General features: G+C 35.8%; 1 protein-coding gene across 1 annotated transcript in view; it reads left to right on the forward strand.

Annotated features, from left to right (window-relative positions):
- LOC140230192 (uncharacterized) overlaps nucleotides 1-21254 on the forward strand; it is a 52091-nt gene that overhangs the window by 29747 nt on the left and 1090 nt on the right. The window contains exons 14-25 of the mRNA XM_072310375.1: nucleotides 1667-1738; nucleotides 9349-9420; nucleotides 10295-10366; nucleotides 10715-10786; nucleotides 11278-11349; nucleotides 11757-11828; nucleotides 12022-12093; nucleotides 12590-12661; nucleotides 14434-14505; nucleotides 15860-15931; nucleotides 16229-16300; nucleotides 19791-19862. Of these exons, the coding sequence (XP_072166476.1) occupies nucleotides 1667-1738; nucleotides 9349-9420; nucleotides 10295-10366; nucleotides 10715-10786; nucleotides 11278-11349; nucleotides 11757-11828; nucleotides 12022-12093; nucleotides 12590-12661; nucleotides 14434-14505; nucleotides 15860-15931; nucleotides 16229-16300; nucleotides 19791-19862 (864 nt within the window). The remainder of the gene's footprint in view (nucleotides 1-1666; nucleotides 1739-9348; nucleotides 9421-10294; nucleotides 10367-10714; nucleotides 10787-11277; nucleotides 11350-11756; nucleotides 11829-12021; nucleotides 12094-12589; nucleotides 12662-14433; nucleotides 14506-15859; nucleotides 15932-16228; nucleotides 16301-19790; nucleotides 19863-21254) is intronic.

The raw sequence follows: 21254 nt of genomic DNA on the forward strand, positions 1-21254 counted from the left end.
GGCAGATTCTTAAAAAGGAGATTTTAAGTTTTAAAATGACGTATAACTCAATTCAAATGGACTCCCCTAACATATCTAAATACTTGAAAAAAGCACACAGTCTGGATAAATGTGAACTGAGAAAAAGAGGCTCTGAAGTACAGGGTCTATTCAAGCGCTTAAGCTTTTCCCAAGCTGCGCTAGCTGTGTGATGAAAGGGACAAAACACAGGATGTAAACTACCGAAGCAACAACAATGAAGGGATTGTAGGACTAGGCTGAAATTGAATATGTTCTATCAATACCGTCTGTTCATGATTAATGCCAACTTTCAAAGCAGTAGTGTTATCCTTTCAAAAGTTATCAGACGTGAAAGTGAAGAGTGGGCAAAAGATTTCAAGAAATGAAACGGGGACTCTAAGACATACCTGATCATTCTATTCTCCCCCATAGAAGTGTTGTAGAAAAACTGCTGAAAACACACTTTCCCATCAATGTTATGATGTCAAACTAAAAAGATAGGGTAGAAGAAGGATAGCTCTTTCAGAAAATATGAAAAACTCAATAATGACTCGGTTGACCCATTTCACCTTTTTTGAGTCCTCAAGTAAAATCAGGGGGTGCGACTTTTTGTACGTTTTATCACGTTTTGTGATGCACGGTCACATATGTAATATAAACATATGAAGAATTCTTTTACAAAAGGACTAAATCCACTGTAGCTAATTTCTAGTGTTAGATAAAGCCAAGTTTGTCTTTAAATCACACAATTATATGTTTCCATTCAAGAAGTTCTTCTAGTATCTCAGTCTGTGCAATGAATTGGAGCAAAAAACAAAACAAAACAAAACAAACAAACCAGGATGTAAAACTTCATAGCAGCAACAATGAGGGGATCATCATCTTAAGCTGAAATTGATGGTGCTCTATTAACACGTCTTATTCTTGAGTAATAAAAACTTTTAAAGCAGTAGCACCGTATTTTTCAAAACGTATTGCAGTTGAAAGTGAAGAGTGTGTAAAGGATTTTTAAGAAAAAGTTATTGAAAAATGGACTCCAAGACACGTCTAATGACACTAGCATACATTAAAAGTGTTCTCGAAAAAAGAAACACACAAACTGCTAAATACCCAATTTGCCGTTCGTTCTATGATCCGAAACTTAACAAAAATTAAGAAGTATTGCTCTTTCAAAAAATATGAAAAACTCAAGATTGGCTAGGTTGACCCCTTTCACCTATTTTAAGTCCTCACACAAAATCAGTGCGAGCGACTTTTGGTTGGTTTTGAGATGCACGGTCACTATGAGCATTTGACGAATTTTGATTACAAAATAACCGATTTGTTTGAAAATATGATCAATTTATGTCAGCACTCCTAAGTTGCTAAGCGGCAGACACAAAATCTAATGACACCTGACGAATTTGATTCTTTATATTTTTATCATTCTCAAAAACGAATGTGAAGAAAAAATCTAACAAACTTCAACCTAGGATTTGAACGCAATAAGCTTTCGGGACGAAATTGAATTGAAAATTGATGAAACTAAATTAAGAGTTTACGAAAATGGGTTGGAAAACGTATAGCAAAGAAATGTGTGATGTAGAGTCTCATCTTCCTGGAAAGAATTGAAAAAGAATACCACAATGCAAATTTATATTTATCTTTCTTTCTGTCACAACGAAAGTTATCTGTCGGACAATCCTCTTTTGGTGATTGACGGAAATGCGTTTGCCCACACTCCACGCCTAACTGGACTGTAAGTACTAGTATGGTGGATCCCGTTCATAATATGTGCGTTTTTTGTGTCTTTGTTTACTTTTTGTGTGGGGGTTCCTAATTCTCATCAAAACCTGGAATGAATTCATGTATAATTTCAATTCAGATCATTTCCATTTCTCGACAATATATATATATATATATATATATATATATATATATTCAATTCAAAATTCAAAGTTTATTTCATTTTCCGACAAAACATAAGTTACACTTCTTTTGACAACAGAGAATAAGGTAAACAGAACATTATGTATTGAAAAGAATGTACAACAATTGAGGACCTTATAGTAATTATACATTGTGGTAAAGAAAGAAACAGAAGTGATCGAAATGAAGTACATGTATAACTTTGCTTAAAGTGCGAAAAATGGAGAGACCCACTAAAAAGACAGAGCTTGTAGAATGTGGGCCCCTCTGGAAAAATAACATCAGTGGGAAGATTAATTGAAGCATCATAAATACCAAAGGAAAAAAGAAGAAAAAAAAAAAGAAGAAGAAGAAGTCTGGAAGCCCACTAAGAATTTGATTCACAGATAAATACATTTACTTTCATAGACGCGAACAAACATAGAAAAAGACTATAGACAACGAAACAACTACTGAAGAAAAGGTTGTACGGGACAAAACGGAATGGACAAGACTAACAAACAGAAGACAAAATAGCAAACGAAAATGCACAACAGAGACAGCGATCTCCGACAGAAGCATGTCAAGAGAAACAGATGATAGTTGTGGAGAAAAAAAAAAGTGATATTGTAACGCCTGAAAGGAGAAAAGCAAGGAAATGAAGGGACGTATGAACAGGAGTAAGATAGAAATTCAAGTCTTTGACGCTTTGGGCGATAGCGTAGATGGCAGCAGACATCCACTAAAAAGAATACAATTTATTCTTCAAAGAGGAAAAAAGGTAATTAAGTCAGTAAGTGAGAAAGAAGGCCAAATGGCTAGTTCAGTACTGTAGAGTCGTACGATTGCAATAGAAAGGACTTCAGTCTCCTCTTGAAAGAATATATAGATGGGGCGTTTTTTATATCATGATTCAAAGAGTTCCAATAATTTGGGCCTATATAAATAAGTGTATTTTTAGCAAGGATCGTGCCTAAAAGGGGTAAATGAAATTCATTGGAACGCCTAGTGGGATATTTATGAAATGATTGGTTTTTGAGGAACTTAGAATCAAAAATACTTGGAAGCAAATTGTTGCAATAATTGTACATAAATTGGCCTAAATTATACAAAAACAGATCTTTAATTTTTAAGAGCTTGCTAGAGGCAAACAACGTGTTTGTATGAGAACGTACAGGGGAATGGCAGATAACGCGGAGGGCTTTCTTTTGCAAGAGGGACACTCTTTCAAGTAAATTCTGATGCGTGTTGCCCCAAACTAAAACTCCATAATTCAAATGAGGCAATATTAACGACGAATATAACATAAGTAATATTTTTTGTGGAATATAAAATTTCAATCTATTTATAACACCTATATTACGCGATATTATGTTACAAATATTATCAACATGTGATTTCCAGGAAAGTTTATCATCCGCAATGACCCCCAAGAATTTAATATTTGATACTCTTTGTAGATGAGAATCATCTAAAACTATATTTGTGTTTAAACTATCAACAGTATTACTAAAAATCATGTTTCGTTTTTTGAGCATTGAGTGATAACTTGTTAGCTCTGACCCAGTTTGTCACTTTATTCAATTCAATATTGATTTTGTGAACGAGAAAATCAATATCGTTATGGGCGAAAAATACATTTGTATCATCTGCGAAATGAATAAAAGAGAGATCATCAGATACGCGACAAAAATCATTTATATAGATAATGAACAATAACGGCCCTAAAATACTTCCCTGTGGGACGCCACATTTAACTTCTCTGATAACTGAATCATTATTTTTAATTGTAACAAATTGTTTTCTATCGACTAAATAACTCTTGAACCACTCCAAGGCCTTCCCACGTACTCCATAATGCGATAATTTATAAAGTAAAATGTCATGATTGATGGTGTCGAAGGCCTTGGAGAAGTCCAAGAAAATACTAACTAAATGGGAATGATTATCAATGGCATGAACTACTCTATCAACGAAATATAAAAGAGCATGCGAAGTACTATGTTTTTCACGAAAACCAAACTGAGAGTTCGTAAAAACTTCACGTACCTTCAAAAAATTGATCATTCTCTGATAAATAAGTTTTTCTAAAACCTTAGACAGTGAGGACAATAATGAAATTGGGCGATAATTGCTGACTACAAGTTTATCGCCTTTCTTAAATATTGGTATTACTTTAGCCAATTTCATTTTATCGGGAAACACACCGTTAAAAATTGACAAATTAAATATATGAACAAGTGGATCAGCAATCGAGGAAATAACACCCTTAAGTATAAAATTATCTATCTCATCATAACCAGAACTTCGTTTGTTCTCAAAAGAGGAAACTATATCAATAATTTCAAATCTGTTAGTCGGTGTAAAAAATATGGAATCAGAGTTGCGCTGGCCTAAAAATTCAGTAAAATGAGTTTCTGTTGCAGGAATAGTTTGAGCATATATGTGATAACACCGACGGTATAAATTTATGATTCGAGAGTTTACAAGACTTATTTCATTCTTTTCATTTACTTATCTAATTGCTCGTATTTAAAAGTAGACAGGGAAGCCCGTTCACCTATACCACATGGCCTTGTAATATAACAACTATCAGACATAGAAATTCTACATCACAAATCATACAAACATAGAACATGAAAGTACAAGTAAATTGCTTTCATCTGACTACGTACAAGGAAAATGAAGAAAGAACATAATCAAATTGCATGTGTGTGTGGTAGAATTTCTACACACAATTTCCATAAAAATAGAACATAAACTTACAAGAAGTCTATTCATTGCGAACAACAAAAGGAAGAAATTAAGTGAATAAATCATAAATTAATTACATTTGATAACTTTTGTTATCATTGCTCATTGAAATAAAAATGGTACTTCATTAATCCTTCGCTTAAAATCCCTTAATGTTTTACAACATCTCATATCAAAAGGAAAAAATTTCCATAAAATTATCCTCATTATTTTTGTCATTAGGGCAACTATGTCTATACTAATTCATGGAATGTAATCATCTGCTAGGTATTCATAAATATTTGTCCATCAGACTTCAGTGGTCTGGGTTCAGTTGTCTTTTGGCGGTCTCCAGACTGTCCATCAAATCGTGAGGGAATACCCTCCCTTTCGGTCTAATATGGAACTTCTAACAGTGATGCTGCCAAAAACTCGCAATGACTCATCGGTGATACGTGTGTTTCCGGGAATGTGTACTATGCAGTTTGTAGCGAGAACACGAATGCCAAAGCCATTTAGAAGCACGCCATCTACCGACAGGTATGAGGGAGGGTCGATGTTGCTGTTGTCGATGAATGACCAGCCGTGCTTATTGGATAGAAGTTTGGGACCACTGTTTATACATCTTCCGCTTTGCTAAACTCCTTTGTTGTTTCTTTTGCGCGATGTATGATCGATGAAAGTGTGATGGCAGAAGCACTTGTTTCCTCGACTATCTGGTCAGCCAGAGGTGCTAATTTGGCAACCACCTCGTCGTCATCGTCATGGGGTAGATTATTCGTCCCCCAGATGGAAAAGTATCTCGTCAGGCTAATGTTGACTGGCCGCTGCACATGTCGTCTCAAACGCATCCTCTATCCGTGCACCGGGGAGGGATTTGTTGCAGCTCGACGTCGCTTTGATGGTCTGGAAGATATTATCTTTTTCGTCACTGAGTTGCCAATGCTCAGTAGATCTACTTCTTTCGAAATCGCAGATTGAGGTGTGCTCGAAGAGGCATGTCGTATTTTGTGTTTGCCACGGTAAGCTCCAGTTGTTCGTCAACGCTTGGACATTTGGCAGACAATTGGTGCTCCCCCGTTGAATTGGCAAGACCATTGATTCTCTCGGTTACAGGACGAACACTTTCATTGTTCTATGGAGTGAATGCGTTGACGAGCACCCACAGATCATTCCGTTTTTTTTTTTTTTTTTTTTTTTTTCGAGAGGTGTTTGACTTGTATTGATAAATTCTGGCGACATCTTCATCATCATCATCATCATAAAGATAATAATAATGATGATGATGATGATGAATAATAATAATAATAATAATAATAATAATAATAATAATAATAATAATGATAGGGTTTTACCCGGGGTAGCCTCTTCAGTGTTGCCATTGCTGTACCAGAGGGCCCAGCCACTATTACCCTAACGTTGCCAGGTACCCATTTATACACCTGGGTCGAGAGGGACAAGGTGGGTGAAAATATTTTGATGAAGGACATACGCACTGGGCGGGAATCGAACTCGGTAGTCGGGAGTCTTAATATCCACTATGCCACTTGTTACAGTGCCCCCACATATTGAAGAACCCGCGGAGCTATGGTCATTGTCTCGGGCGTTGGGACTGTCAGACATGACAATAATATTGGCCTGCAGGTGCTGCATTGTTGATCCGATTTGGGGAGGATGACTGGACAGGAACATCACAATGATGATCTAACAGCATGTTCTCGAAAAGAATTCCACTGGAAGTGACTCTGCTGAAATGGCGTCTATTTTGGATCGATATACTGCTATAATGTCTAGCTATTTCCACATTTGCATTTGCATATATAGGTTTTCCCATTCATTTTCAAACTTTTTTCATTCAATTTTACAAATTTTTACTTCAATTTCGTCGCGAAATGTCGGGAGTTAAGAGGCCAATCTTACTTTCAAATTCATCTTTTGTCGTTCATTTTCAAATAAAGTCAATTCAGTTTAGTCATTTGGCATACATTTTCGTCATTTACAGTTCAAATTCGTCAGTCTCACTCGCAGCACTCAAAACAGCAGGATCGATTTCGTCTTTTGTCAATCATTTTCGTTAAATTTTCATTCATAGTCGTCTCATATCTCTACCCGGTGTGATTTTCCAGTCATTAATGTATTTTTTTTTCCTGTAACCGTTCATATTTTACATTCAGGAGTTAACATACACACAAGTGCCCCCCCCCCTCCACACACACACAGAACCACAGATACAGATGCACACACACAAGTAATCCGAGTACACACTGATACAAACAGACTTATACCGTCTCGCAAACGAAAACCCTGACAAACGATTTCTAGGCAAACATGATTCAAGACAAAATTTAAGTGTAGAATTGACGCCTGTTTAATGTCAAAGAATGGATAACATAATTATGCTTGCTGCTTTCCATGACAGGGTACAAAATTTAAACTTTGCTTCATGCATTATGATGCGAAAACCTGAACATTACGAGTTAAAATTCGAAATGTGACACTGACATACTGTCCTGGGTTATGACTTTTGACTGTCGTTTATCCTTCAATCATTTTCGTTGGCAGTCTTGTTTTTCGTGTGTATTGTTAACGAAAATGGTTAGGGAATAATGTGTAACGATTCAGTTTACGAGAGAAAGTAAAAATATGTCGGCTTAAAGTTGGTTCACCATCAAAATAAAGAATCGACAACATCTCACTAATTTGAATGAAAAATTCATGAAATTGTGTGAACTAAGACGCATTTGATCTTCACATTCTGCGATCCGTCAGCGGGAGGGACGAATTTGAATGACAATTGACGATTCTGAATGCTATGTCTTCGAAAATGTTTGACGAAAAACGAATTACAACAATATGTACAATGACAATTGACGAAATTATAAATCTTTGAAATTGAATGACAAAAGTGCAAAAATGGATGGGAAAACCTATATTAATTTCAGTTCTCCAGTGAGATATTCTACCTGCTCCTCTTCCAGTGCTGAATCCCCAATGTCATGTTTCAGGAGATCGTGTAACACTACAGTGTATATGCTATCAGTAGTAATATGTTTCGGGAGCTTACAACGGAAGCTTTCAGTTCCGGGTTTTCCGTAGAATGTGTTAGTTTTCAAAGAACGTTTCCGTTTTGATTTTGCAATGATACTTCACAGTGGGGTAATATCAAAATATGATGGTACATACAGCCAGTCTCGAACAATAAACGAAGCGAAAACCTCACCTCACCAACGGGAAAACCTCTCCCCTTTGGTGTTCTTGTCGATGCTTTTCTGCTCCACAAATTATATTTGTGCTAAGTATATGCAAATAAGTATTTCATTAGATTTTCCTTTGAGTGGTTCGCAATCTACAAGTTTGCTTTTTAGCGGACCTCTCAATTCTTTTTTTTTCTCAACTGAAACATAACCTTGTATTATATTTGGAAGTATGCATGCATTATATATATATATGTATATGTTTATATATATATATATATATATATATATATATGTAATATATAACTGTATTTCTATCATTTGATGTCATTTGCAAATTTGTATGTATACGTTCGTGATATAATTCATAATTTATACTGTGTTGTGTTCTGCTGGAAAAAAAGAGAAGAGTGAAAATAATGAATTGAATTGAATTGATGAAGTGAACATATGGGACTAAGCACTTCAGTGAGATCCAGATTTTGACTCACAACGACCATCTTTTCCCAGCACTTTTCACATTGGTGCGTTTTGATAATTTGTCCTTCCAGGTCCACCATGACTTCACTGCTTTTTACTAGGTTGTATCCTCAATTTTGAGATCTGATTCTTGCGAAAATAATATATCAGCAGGATTGTGCAGGATCGTGTGATCATCGTGTGATTATCATGATTTGTATACACTCTTCTTTGCATATACTTGTGACTTAAACGAGCTTAACACAAGAATATGCTGTCAAGACAGCATTCAATAAACCCCATATGACACATTTACCTTTAAAGATAAACATCCCACGGCTGACACACACATTGAATTATGTATGTTTGCATATGCATGTATGTATGTATATGTATATATATATATATATATATATATATATATATATGAAGGGTTTGTTTGCAAAAACCGATAAGTCCATTTTTGAAGATTTTAAAGTACGATCTCTGTCATAAAGTAAAAAAATAATACCTTTTAAATGATATATTGGTCACTACATAAAAAGGTATAATTTTTAAGTTATGTATGGTCAAAAGAAGCAACATTTTTCTTATTATTCTCTTTATTTTTCTTGACCTTTAATCGCAAATATCTCCATTTGGCAAATATGGACTTATCGGTTTTTGCAAACAAACTCTTCATATATATATATATATATATATATATATATATACAGTGTATATACCAGGGCTCGACACGAACGGGGGCCCGGTGGCTCGAGGCCACCAACAACGCACTTCGGGCCACCAACATTTCAGAAATGAAGAATTTGGTCGCCTGATCGGGCCACCAAAAAAGGTCGGATGTTTGCCTTTGGGCCACCAAAAATACAAGTTAGTGTGGAGCCCTGTATATATATATATATATATATATATATATATATATATATATAATATATATATATATATATACACACATACAGTATATATGCATGTTATAATATGCATCTCATTATTGGCACACATTTTGAGTGGTCTACATATTTATTTGTACTTGTCTTTTCTTGCATGCCATTTTGTTCTTCCGTACAAACAGACATCTCTCACGCAGCAATACCACTACAGTTGGACAGGAATTGTTAACCGGAGTTCCAAAACTGTGTCTGCTGTACGTATGTTTCACAATCTTAAAATGTCACTTGTGTAATGTTACTACATTTACTTGCAGTTATAGGCACAATGGGTTCGATTGAAATTGATGACATTTACAACTGACTTCCATTACGGCCATCCAGATAAAGTCTTTAACCTCCTCGTAATACTAATGAAGGAACTGATGTAATGACGATATTCAAAGTAATTGTATTGTTGCCACAAATCAAAACCATGGGAAATAACATTGCATTTAAGACGTATTCAGCATTGTTAAAGTAATTACCTGGTCATAGTGTTTTGCAGTACTGATAAGTAGGTCGAGGGAATCAGTTTTTGAGGAACACAATGCACAGCATGTAGAGTGTGATTATTGGAGACAGAAATAAGAGAACAATCATCACCACTTTAATGGGTCAGGTGCCTGATCGAATTACCGTTTTTAGCTAGCTAGCAGTATAACGAACTTGCCAGAAGTAATCCTGGCTGTCGTATATTCACTAGGGCTCGACTACAGCAGATCTAGTTGTTAACCTGCCAACATAATACAAGTTACCCACCTTTAACCCGATCTTGGCTGAAATATTTTCGATACGCATTGTGGAAGAATTATGGTTTGAAAGAAGTACTGGCTGTTCAACAACTTCGTTGGGTTGTTAACCTTCCCCAACATATATTATAAAGGAAATACTGAAAATACTGGTAATTGGTAATTGGTTACATGATCTCAAAGGGAGATCATGTTATCTAATATCCATTCTTTGCACTTGAGATCATTACTATCTGAACCTCAATTCCATCCGCGAGGTATTAATCGCATTCTTGCATCCTTTGTGTCATTGTAGTCATTTTTTATTGTTCTGTGTTCTCTTGGTTGTCTCGGAATATAGGTATCTAAGAGACAATCATCTTCAAAGACTTGCACCAGGGACATTCATTGATAACGACTATCTTCTGCGTTTGTAAGTATTCTTCTAGTGTTTCACACACAACGTTTTAGAGTTTAAAACCATTGACGGATGGTATTTGAACCCTTCACCAGTCGGCAAATGTCAACAGAAGTAAATATTTCCGTAGAATCACTCACGTTTTTGTTTTTCTGTTTTTCACCAGTCCCGCAATTTCAAGAATGTTAGTTTTGCAAGGCGTCAATTTTGAATCAGTCAACTTCTTTCTTCTTTAAGCAAGTGTTATCTTTTAACCGATTTAGATTATCCTGACCGATTTTTTTTTTTTTTTTGGCAATGTAATATACCTTTCATGAATGCATTTTCTTTGTCTTTTGTCGACATAATATTAACTTACAACAGGTACGTGGAGAATAACGATATTGCAATGCTAGAGAATGGCACTTTTCTGGGTCTGGAAAAACTGTGGTCTCTGTAAGTATTTGGGCAGCACCCATACCTATTAAAAAAATACCTTTTGGTTTTGTTTTGTTTTGTTTTATTTATTTTCGTATTTAAATCAAATACAAATTCAATACACAAATTCACAATTTCAATTGTAACTTGTTACCTGCAATTCACTTATTGAATTATCGTTACCTGTCTTCACGTCGAATGCATGTGGTAATGCATGTCATCTCGACATGTGTTGTTTGAGCTATGAATTACACATTAGTGTTTTAAAGACAAACAAGACAGGCAAAATTAAAACGATTGAAAAAAGAAGAATTGAGAAATAGAATCAAATAGGTTTAAATAAGGCACAATCATTGACACTGTCATGCATGTTATAAATTTCATCATCATTAATGACATTATCCTAATGTTCAGTGAAATCTGTGGTATAATCATATTTCAATGTTTCCTTTGGAAAACTTTACAATGACCTTTCGTTTTGGTTTTCTTATGCAATGTATAATTAACAGATATCTCTCAAACAACAATATCACTTTCATCGAAGCTGGGGCATTTGATGGCTTGAAGAACCTCTGGTGGTTGTAAGTATTACCAGATGGCACTAAAACGTCAAATAAATGATATGAAATAAAATAAAATGGATGACATTTTTCATCACTTTTTTTTTTGGTTTCAATGCGTATCCCGCCCCTAAAGTAGCCTGCAAACAAAAACCAAAAGGTGCTCCATGGTTATACTGTACCTAAAATAAACTATACGGTTTCGCTTATTCCATTTTGTCTAAATGTAAATTCAAATAACAAAACGACCACCAAAAGCTATTTGTGGTCCCGCGGCGATTGTCTAGTGTGTGCTTATGTGTGTGAATGTGACCAGCAGTAACTTTGTTTTGTTTGCAACGAAGCAATTACTACAATAGCCTATTTATATGTGGCCACCGGATTCAAGCAAATTCGTTATGATGTTGTTGTTCATGTCTTTGTTATAGAATTCTGGTGAATGCTGGTATACACACGATTGAACGCAACACTTTCCACGGTCTGGACACACTATTCTACATGTAAGTCACTTGTATTGAAAAAAAAAAGAAACACATCCACCACTTTGAATCGAGTTAGCAATTATATATATATATATAATTTACATACTTATGTGTGCGTGCAAAGGGTAAGGCAAGGAACTTGTAGACAGTTTATTTCTTCACACAGACCATTAACGGATAATGAAATAACCCTGTTTTTTCTTTCTTATAGGGATCTCTCACAAAACAATCTCCGGATGATTGACAGTAACTCATTTGAAAACCTTGGGACGCTGACAGAGTTGTGAGTAGAATTCTCATGACTTTAACTTTTTCATTAAAGTGATATCTGGAATCTCTTTGATTAATTACACAACATTGCGGCATTTGTAGGGTCCCTTTGTACTACCATCATATCCTTGTAATTCTACGACACGTATAACAGACAGAAGAGTAGTGATAAAAAAACCCCAACAACAAAAGGACAAATAAACAAACAACTTTTATTCAACGTGGAAGATGCAACCTGTAATCAGAATGTAATTCTCTCTTTCTCTCTCTATATATATATGTATGTATATATATATATATATATATATAATATATATATATATATTATATATATACATGTATATATATATACATATATGTAAATGTAGTATAATACGTATATCAATGTAAACATATAACTATAAATTGGTATTTGAATTTGTGTGTATACTATATGCACATATTTTGCATTTGTATGAATCAAAACTATCAAAAAACTTTCTTGTGATCTCTTTTTTGGGAACGCGTAGAGATCTTTCTCGTAATGGCATCATGGAAATCAAACAGGACGCCTTCGTTGGTTTGAAAAACCTCGTCACGTTGTAAGTGTTTTTGATAATGCTGCCCTTTGTTGTAAATGTGACCCTGCATCACAAAACTAACAAAAAGTCACCAGACATGGATTATTAGTTAAGGGCAGATTCTGAAAGAGCAGACTCTAAGCTTTAAAATGATGTATAACTCAATTCAAATGGACTTCCCTAACCTATCTAAATACTGGAAAGAAAGCACACACTCTAAAAAAGTGAACTGTGAACTGAGAAAAGAGGCTCTGAAGTGCAGGGTCTGTTCAAGGGCTTAATCTTTACCAAGCCGTGCTAGCTGTGTGGTGCGAGGGACAAAACACAGGATGTAAACAACCGGAGCAACAACAATAATGGGCTTCTCAGATTAAGCTGAAAATAAGCACGCTCTATTTACACATTCTGTCCGTAATTAGCGGCAACTTTCAACGCTGTAGGCCCTAACATTATCATTTTACAATTTATTAGACTTGAAAGTGAAGAGTATACAAATGATTTCAAGAAATGAAAGGGGGCCTCTAAGACATAGGTGATCATTCTACTTTTCCCGCAAAAAAGGTTGTAAAAAACAGCTCAAAGCACACTTTCCCGTTCATGTTATGATCCCAAACTTAAGAATAACGCAGAAGAAGGATAGCTCTTTCAGAAAATATGAAAAACCTCAAGATTGATTCGGTTGACCCATTTCACCTTTTCTGAGTCCTCAGTGAGTGCGACTTTTTGTTCGTTTTGTGATGCACGGTCACAAATGACAAAACAAAATGTTAGAGATTCATGGAAGAATGTACTGAGTAGTTTGATAGCTGCGGGCTGACAAGAGTGCTACGATATGTGTCTTTTTTTTTTTTGAAGGAAAAACCGGCTACCATATAACAAACATAGGATCATTTTATTTTGTTTTATTACGTTTTTAAGAAACCGCCTACCACAAAGTCAGCATTCAGTTAGACGTAAAGGCGGTAGGGAATTAGCTTAGGTCAATTTAAAATGCTAAAGTAGCAAGCAACAGAACAAGAAGACTTCACACAGTTAACAAATTTTTGTGCAAAAGATATCAAAATGTGGAAATATCTTTCTTTCAGAAATACCTCACTTCTGTTTATTTTCTTAGGCGAGACTGATTTATTTTGTACCCCTTATTATCAATGTTTTGGACAGTCGTAAGGTGAAAAATAATTGGTTATTAATCTGAAATGCCTCCGGTTTCTTTTTCGTCTCTTACTACCCCCCCCCCCCCCCGAAAAAAACAAACAAACAAACAAACAAACGAAAACGTTCATTACTAATTTACGGAAAATGTCAATCAGGTGTAATGACTTTGTGACTTTGACAGCAATTGCCTCAGGTATAGTACATATTCTATATTATGCATAATAAATGAATACTGTGCATTCAATAGAAAGAAGCAAGCGATGCTACTTGTGAGTACAGACTACTTTCTTAGGGTTTTGCCTTTCGTTTGTAAGTGTTATATGTAAATATAATGTTAAAAACCTGTTTATAATCTTATTTCGACTTCTTTACTTGGGCGAATATTAGGAAAGGGAAAACACAGGAAAGAATATTTCTTTTCTTTTTTCTTTCAAAACTGAAATTCATCAAATCACCTTCAGCTTTCGTTTCTGCACACTTTCCCTATACAGTCATAAAAAAAGTATTTTGTATTAGTACCATAGTACTCTGCATTATTTGCTTTGCATCCTCTAGTACAGTACAGACAACAAACGATTGGCTGTTTCATTGATGTTTATTTGTTTGTTTGTTTTTCTATTATTCTCTTTCCTTGACAGGGATCTTTCTCACAATAACATATCGACTATTGACAGCAGAACATTCAACGATCTGGTCAGTCTCTACGCCTTGTAAGTACGCAAAGCTGATTTGTTGTGGGACACGAAGCGGGACAAGTTGTACATGATTATTAAAGCTTATCGTCTTCAAAAATCAGAAACCATAAAAATGTAATCTTTATTAGACGTTAATCTAGAAAAAAAAAGGGCTTTAAAGTGAATATTCTATGGAAGCACCCTGAACATTAAACTCCAGTCATGTGTAACACACTCAGGCATTTTGAACCCTAACTCCAACTGGAGCAGTTTGAATGATCGTCAAACCTGACAAACCTAAAACTTTGGGAGAAATCGGACAATCCATTCAAAAGTTATTATTATTTTTTTTTAAGTACATGTATCTACACAGTTAGTGCTGGATGAGAAGACTACTACAGTATATAATGTCACATGCGTACAACAATATAAGGAAAACATAAAGAGAATTTCACAAAATTTTACTTTTTGAAAAAGATGCACGTTTCCCAGACTCATCACTGACGTATGTTATGGGTAATATTATTCCCCCTTTCCTTGTGAAAGAGGGAAGTCAAGCGTTCTTTTGTTATGCGAGAAAAAAAAATGAAAATATGTTGATTTTTTTATTTTCTTTAAATCGTTGTACACATGTGACAGCACAAACTGCAGTAGTCTTCTCATGCGGCAGCGACTGAGCAGAAATTTCAGAAAGTCATAAGTTTTAAACGGATTGTCCCATTTTTTCCTCAAACTCTTGCTAATGTGCTCTACTTATATTGCTGCATTCACTCAATCCACATGTCTATGAAAGTGAATTTGTTCTTTAAAGCCGTTGGTACCGTATGTAGGAGAGCCATACCCTAACGCACTTAAAAGAACCAGTTTCTCTTCTCTCATGTAGAGCAGGCTGAAATCCCAGTGAAATCTTCAAATGCGGTAAAAAAAAACCCACAAACTAGTATCCAAGAAGTTTTACGATTGAAGGAGGTAGATTAGCATGAAAAAGAAGAAGATAGAAAGAAAGAAAAATGGAATGATAAATCTATAGTTAGCAATAGCAAAACCCCATATTCATTTTGTTGGACAGTCTAAGACGCATTTATAGTAACCTTGCACGAAAGTCAATCTATCGAAATGCATGAACGTGAAAATATGACAGGCATCTACGAAACAACTTGACATTCGAGCAACGCAATTACTTCATTCTTAACTTTTCTTCTCGAATATCCTATTTTCGCTAGTACCTTTAATGTGCTTTACATGGTTACAGTGTTCCGTGTGTGTAGGTATGTGCTTTTCCTTCTTGGATGTTTATTTGGCTATGTCTTCTAGAGTGCTAGAATCCGTAATTTTTGTTTGTGGTTAGAACCACTCCTTACACTTCCTTGTATTGGTTTCTCGTATGCAGAAATTTGTCAACGAACTCCATTCAGCGCCTGCTACCCAACTCCTTCTCGAAACAGGCGCAGTTGACCTATTTGTAAGTGTGTATGATGTTTGCTTATTGGCTGACGTCGTTGTCGGGCTTTGCCGGACCGGACGCATAAATGTATTTATTTCAGTATTTCCTTGTAGGCTATTGTTGGCGACAAACAGTTACTCCTTATAATCTGCGTGCATTCAAGGTAGCACTGTATACACAGAGCATACAATAAGGGGAGGAATTAAGTTTGAATGTTCCATATTTTGCTGTTAGTGATTTTTTTTTTATTTACTTCAGTTAATGACATCCATATTGACTGATATTTCCTATTGTGCTTAACTCCTTTACTTTCAGGGATCTCAGTTACAACCCAATCACAGTCGTCGAGCCAAAGGCATTTGCTAACCTCTCCCGCCTTGAATACCTGTGAGTTAACTTAAACTCGAACAGAAATGTCCTGATATCATCTCATCGAGCATTCACCAACAAACAGTTACTTGCAAATACAAAGAAAGCATGGAGTATTATTGTTATGTATTTTCCGTGGATTCGACAAAGCGAATATGAATGTACGAACACTAAAGGGCAGAATAGGGAGATGCTAGGAATACAAGACAACAAAGCAGAATGAATGAATAGTTAATAATACTGAAAATATAGATTTATGCAGGGACAAATAAAATATAAATACGTTCATTTTTATTATTATGTTAGAATGCTCAAAAATATATTTCTTTACTACCTCAGGTCTAAATACCTTATTTTAAGAGAATAGGCCTACATCGAAATACGTAAACGTCTGATTTTCGAAAGGGAGTGCATGGTCTTTGCCTTTGTTTATGATAAATACACTCAAAATATGCTTGAAACAGTCAGTTATCACTACAAAATATTGTCAGAAATAAACAGCACAACTATTCACGGATAAAGGTCTAAAGAAATCATGTTGCTTGAAAAAAAAAATGCCAGAAAAAAAAAAAAAAAAACATCGTTGAGTATTATCATTTTCTTTTTCTGATAGCATTAACTTGTACCCTGCACATTGCTGCATTTACTGACTTCTTTTTTTTTTTTTTTTTGTGCCTCCGCCACGAAGTGGGGCCGGAGGCATTCTGTTTTCGGGTTGTCCGTCCGTCCGTCCGTCCGTCCTTCCGTCCGTCCGTAATGAATTTTGTGGACAGCGTAACTAAAAAGCCTTTTGAGGTATCCTAATGAAACTTGGCATGTATGTGTATTAGGAGGTGAAATTGTGCCTATCAACTTTTGGGTGCACACGTTCAAGGTCAAAGGTCAAAAGGTAACGGTCAAATACGTAAAATTTCACTATATTCACCATATCTATGCAATGCCTGAAGATATTTTCTTGAAACCTAGTGTATACATGTATTACCCAATTAAGATTCTCTGGTGAAAGTTTGGGGTCATGAGGTCAAAGGTTGAAAGGTCAAGTGAAAATGTGACCCGCTACAACAAAATGATCCTAAAGTCGGGTGAGGTCGATTATTTGAAAAATTGCATGATATAGTCCCCTAATCTTTCTGCTTTAACTCTTCATGTGCCATGTTCGCACGTCCCACTCAGTCGACGGCGTGCCAACTTCGCATATTCTGCTCAAACGCACTAATCCGCTTAAACCGATCGATAAATCGCGTAATCCCGCGGTACAATGAAAGCTTTTCTCGCGCCTTTGTTCCTTTTAAATCCAGCTTGCATTCTCTGTGGTGATTGACTATCAAGCGTTGTTCTAAACTAAATTTGCGTGTAAATTTTAAGTTTCTCTCACGGTTTCATGTGCAAAAGTCATGCCTTTACAGTAATGTAGCAACTGGTCATTAAAAAATAAACAGAAATAGATTTGTCATAAAATCTATATCAAAGCAAAGCTTGGCCTTCCTCTTCAACTTTGCTCACTATTATGTCTAGCTCAACAGAAATTTGTAGAAGTTGTATCGATTGGAAAAACAGAGTTCTTTCTCAAAGCATGACTACCTTCGTGTCTCAGAATAACGTGGCACACAGGGGGTTTCCACCCTGGCAAATAAAGAGTTAAATTGATACATAACACATTTTATAAGAATAATCGGCTGCGGAGATATCGAAGTTTAAAAGAGAGCATGTCGAAATGTCTGGAAAATCACTGCTTCGAAAAAGGCGCCCTAAAAGTCTTCCTTTCGACGCAATCGCGATCAAGGGACACGCAAGTAAGTTTTCACCTCTGGACAATAGAAGGCAAGCCCTAGCAACCCCCGAAGAGTTCATTCAAGCACATCAGCGTCGGCGGTCTCCTCACCAACCAATCAGTGACCAGGATGTGAAAGCGGCTGATCATAGCGCACCCCGCCCGCACGCACCAGTCGACTGGGCAGTGTGCGATCTTCACGCTTCGGTTAGCAGCAAGCAGCAAACTGACCAATGAGATCACTCTGGTCGTTGTTAGGGGCAGAACCTATCTGTGGCGCTCAATCCAAGTTTTCGAACCAGTTTCTGCTTCGTTGAAACGCCAAAAAACATGGCTCAGAAAAACGCTATTTTTAAAATCTTTCCTTTGATCATTTTGCTTCAAAATTTCGACAGATGATAGAAGACATGTTAGACTCCAATAATATATCAAAATCAGAAAATCGTAAGTTTTGACCAATTTTAATGCTCTGACTTCAAACTCGATTTTCACGGCTTCGACCGTGCGCGACTTTAGGACCTTTTTGTTGTAGCGGGTCACAAATATTAAAACTTCACTTTTTTCTCCGTAACTTCAAATTGTTCAAGGTATCTTCATGGAACATAGTATATATACATGTACTGACTGGCAGTGATTATCTAGAGGATTTAGGGTTCATGGGGGGGGGGGGGTCAAAGGTCAGGGGTCAAAGGTCAAGGACCACACTTCAAAATTTTACTATTTCCGTCATATTTATGCAATGCCAACAGCATTTTTTTTTTAACACTTGGTGTATAACATGCATGTATAACCTATAATAGTGATTCTCTGGAAACTTTCTTTTCTTTTTCTTTTTTTTTTTACCTCAAAAGTCAAAAGGTCAAAGATCAAGGGAAAGTGCTGAAGTAACTTTTTCCTTCATATCTCGGAAGTGGCTCAAGTTATCTTGAAACTTTGTACATATTTATGCCTGTTCTGTCTGACAGTGATTATCCTATGAATTTTACTGTCAAAGGCCAGATTAAAATGGTAACAATGTACTTTTCAATACAGAAATTGCACTTTTTCTCCATACCTTGAAAATTACTCAATGCATAAACTTATGAATGGGTCAAAGTCAGGTTAAAGTCCTTAAATCCCCAAGTACATGCTCTCCTATTCATCCAATTAAACCTAGGTCAAGGAAAGTGAACAATCAACACATTTGTGACAAACTTGTCATTTTAATATTTTGCCAATTTTGTGAAAATGTAATCACACATTGCCCACATGTACAATAGACCTATTAGGAGAATCATGCATTATGGCGGACGCATACCAGTCGCCTTAGCGACATTTCTAGTTTCATTCTATTTTCATTTCTGCGAAAGCATTCTTTCAACTTTGAGAAGGATTTCTTTTTTTTAATGATAAAGATATCATCAGTACAAAAGGAAATACCCACTTTAATGCTGATGACGTTTGTTTGACTTTTTTCTTTTTTGTGTGTGTGTCCGGTAATGATTTATCACGAAGTTCCCAGGGAACAAACAACAAGCCAACAATGTATGCAATTTATACTAGTGATTCTTCAAATTACTGAGCAGAATTCAGTAGACAAACCTGATGAAATAGCAAATATTCATATGGGGATAATGAATGTACATTTTTAGTAAAATCCATTCCGGGTAATCGGCAAATACGGCTTAACCCACGTATACATATCGTTGCTAGTGGTATAGGATGTTTGCCCTTTTTTTTTTCTTTTATTTGTTTCAGACTTCTAGCAGGAGCTGAACTCAAAATTGTGGACGGAAACACAGTTTCACATCTGAAGTCTTTGAAAGCTCTGTAAGTGTGACTAACTGCATGTCACTTGCACTGAAGCTGCGTCTTTGTGTATGATATTATGTGTGCGTGTGTGTGTGTTTGTGAGAGAGAGAGAGAGAGAGTGTCTGTGCGCCCGCGCGTGAGTTGGTGTGTGGGTGCATGAGTGTGCGTGTGCGTGTGCGTGTACGTGCGTGTGGGTTTTTGTTCTTCTATATCATATTTAGTAAAAAGTTAAGTATTATCATTTCTATAATCACAATAGAATGAAAGTAAGTTATCCCATCGACCTGGAAGATTATCGAACCTAAAGAAATAATGATTTCAAGACAAGACTGACTGCCAATAACAAGACCTAAAACACCAATTATAGCGACAAAGTGATATAGCATGATGACTCGTGCACATTTACTTTGTCCTATGTTCCTTTACAAGTGAAACGTATCGCGCAGCATGTTCTCAAATTTGTCTTGAGCCGTATAGAGTACAAAGTGTGATAACAAAGTCATTCATTGCCATGGAAACTTGTTCTGCACAACCTCACCTGGCCCGAATATCTATGAACAGTATTGTTGCTAACCATGCTCGCAACTGGTTGTAACCCAAGCTATATCAAAATCGTGATATCATCACTACGGTACTCAATAAAGATCGCTTGATACTGCAAGTTCCTCTCAAATTCTCTAGATGAAGTTAAGTGGACAAATCTTCAAGGGTTAATAAAGTCTAAAGAGACATAAATATAAATACTTCATATCAGGTTTCCATTTTTCTCGCAGATTCACTAGAAACATCATAACATATGCTTATTGCATTCATATTTTGTATACATTATTATATGTTATATAACCATGTATGTAAATAGTATAATATATATTGTATATATGAATACCCATGTACATACATGAATACGTTTGTTTGTTTGTACGTGTTTCCGTGTGTGTGAAAATGTCATTATATTCATGTTGTCATGATCCCTACGTGCTTTGTGGCATTATTACTCCACGCTTTGTTTCGTCGTTCATAACGTGGTTTAAGTGAGAACATAAAAAAAAAAACCCGCTTTACACATTATGTTATCAAAAAGATCAGTTATCAAATCAAATGATATGAATGGAATATTTGACATACATGCGTTAACATAGAAAATGGATAGATATCTACTAAAGATCAAGAGAAATACGTTACACACACAATGACCTCCCATTAAAAATTATACATTTTGCATTACTGTAAAAATCTAACTGTAACGATCTAACACTGGGGGCGTGGTACAGTTAGCAGAGGCCTGATGTTTGCAGCAAGGTACTATACGTTGTTAATAAACAGAAGAGTGAAAGCTTGTGATACTAACGGGAGTGCATACTCTTTCATGATTCCCTTCATGTTTATATTCTCTCTCTCTTCCAATTTTCT

Source organism: Diadema setosum, chromosome 6, assembly GCF_964275005.1.
Source record: "Diadema setosum chromosome 6, eeDiaSeto1, whole genome shotgun sequence".
Classification (NCBI taxonomy): domain Eukaryota; kingdom Metazoa; phylum Echinodermata; class Echinoidea; order Diadematoida; family Diadematidae; genus Diadema; species Diadema setosum.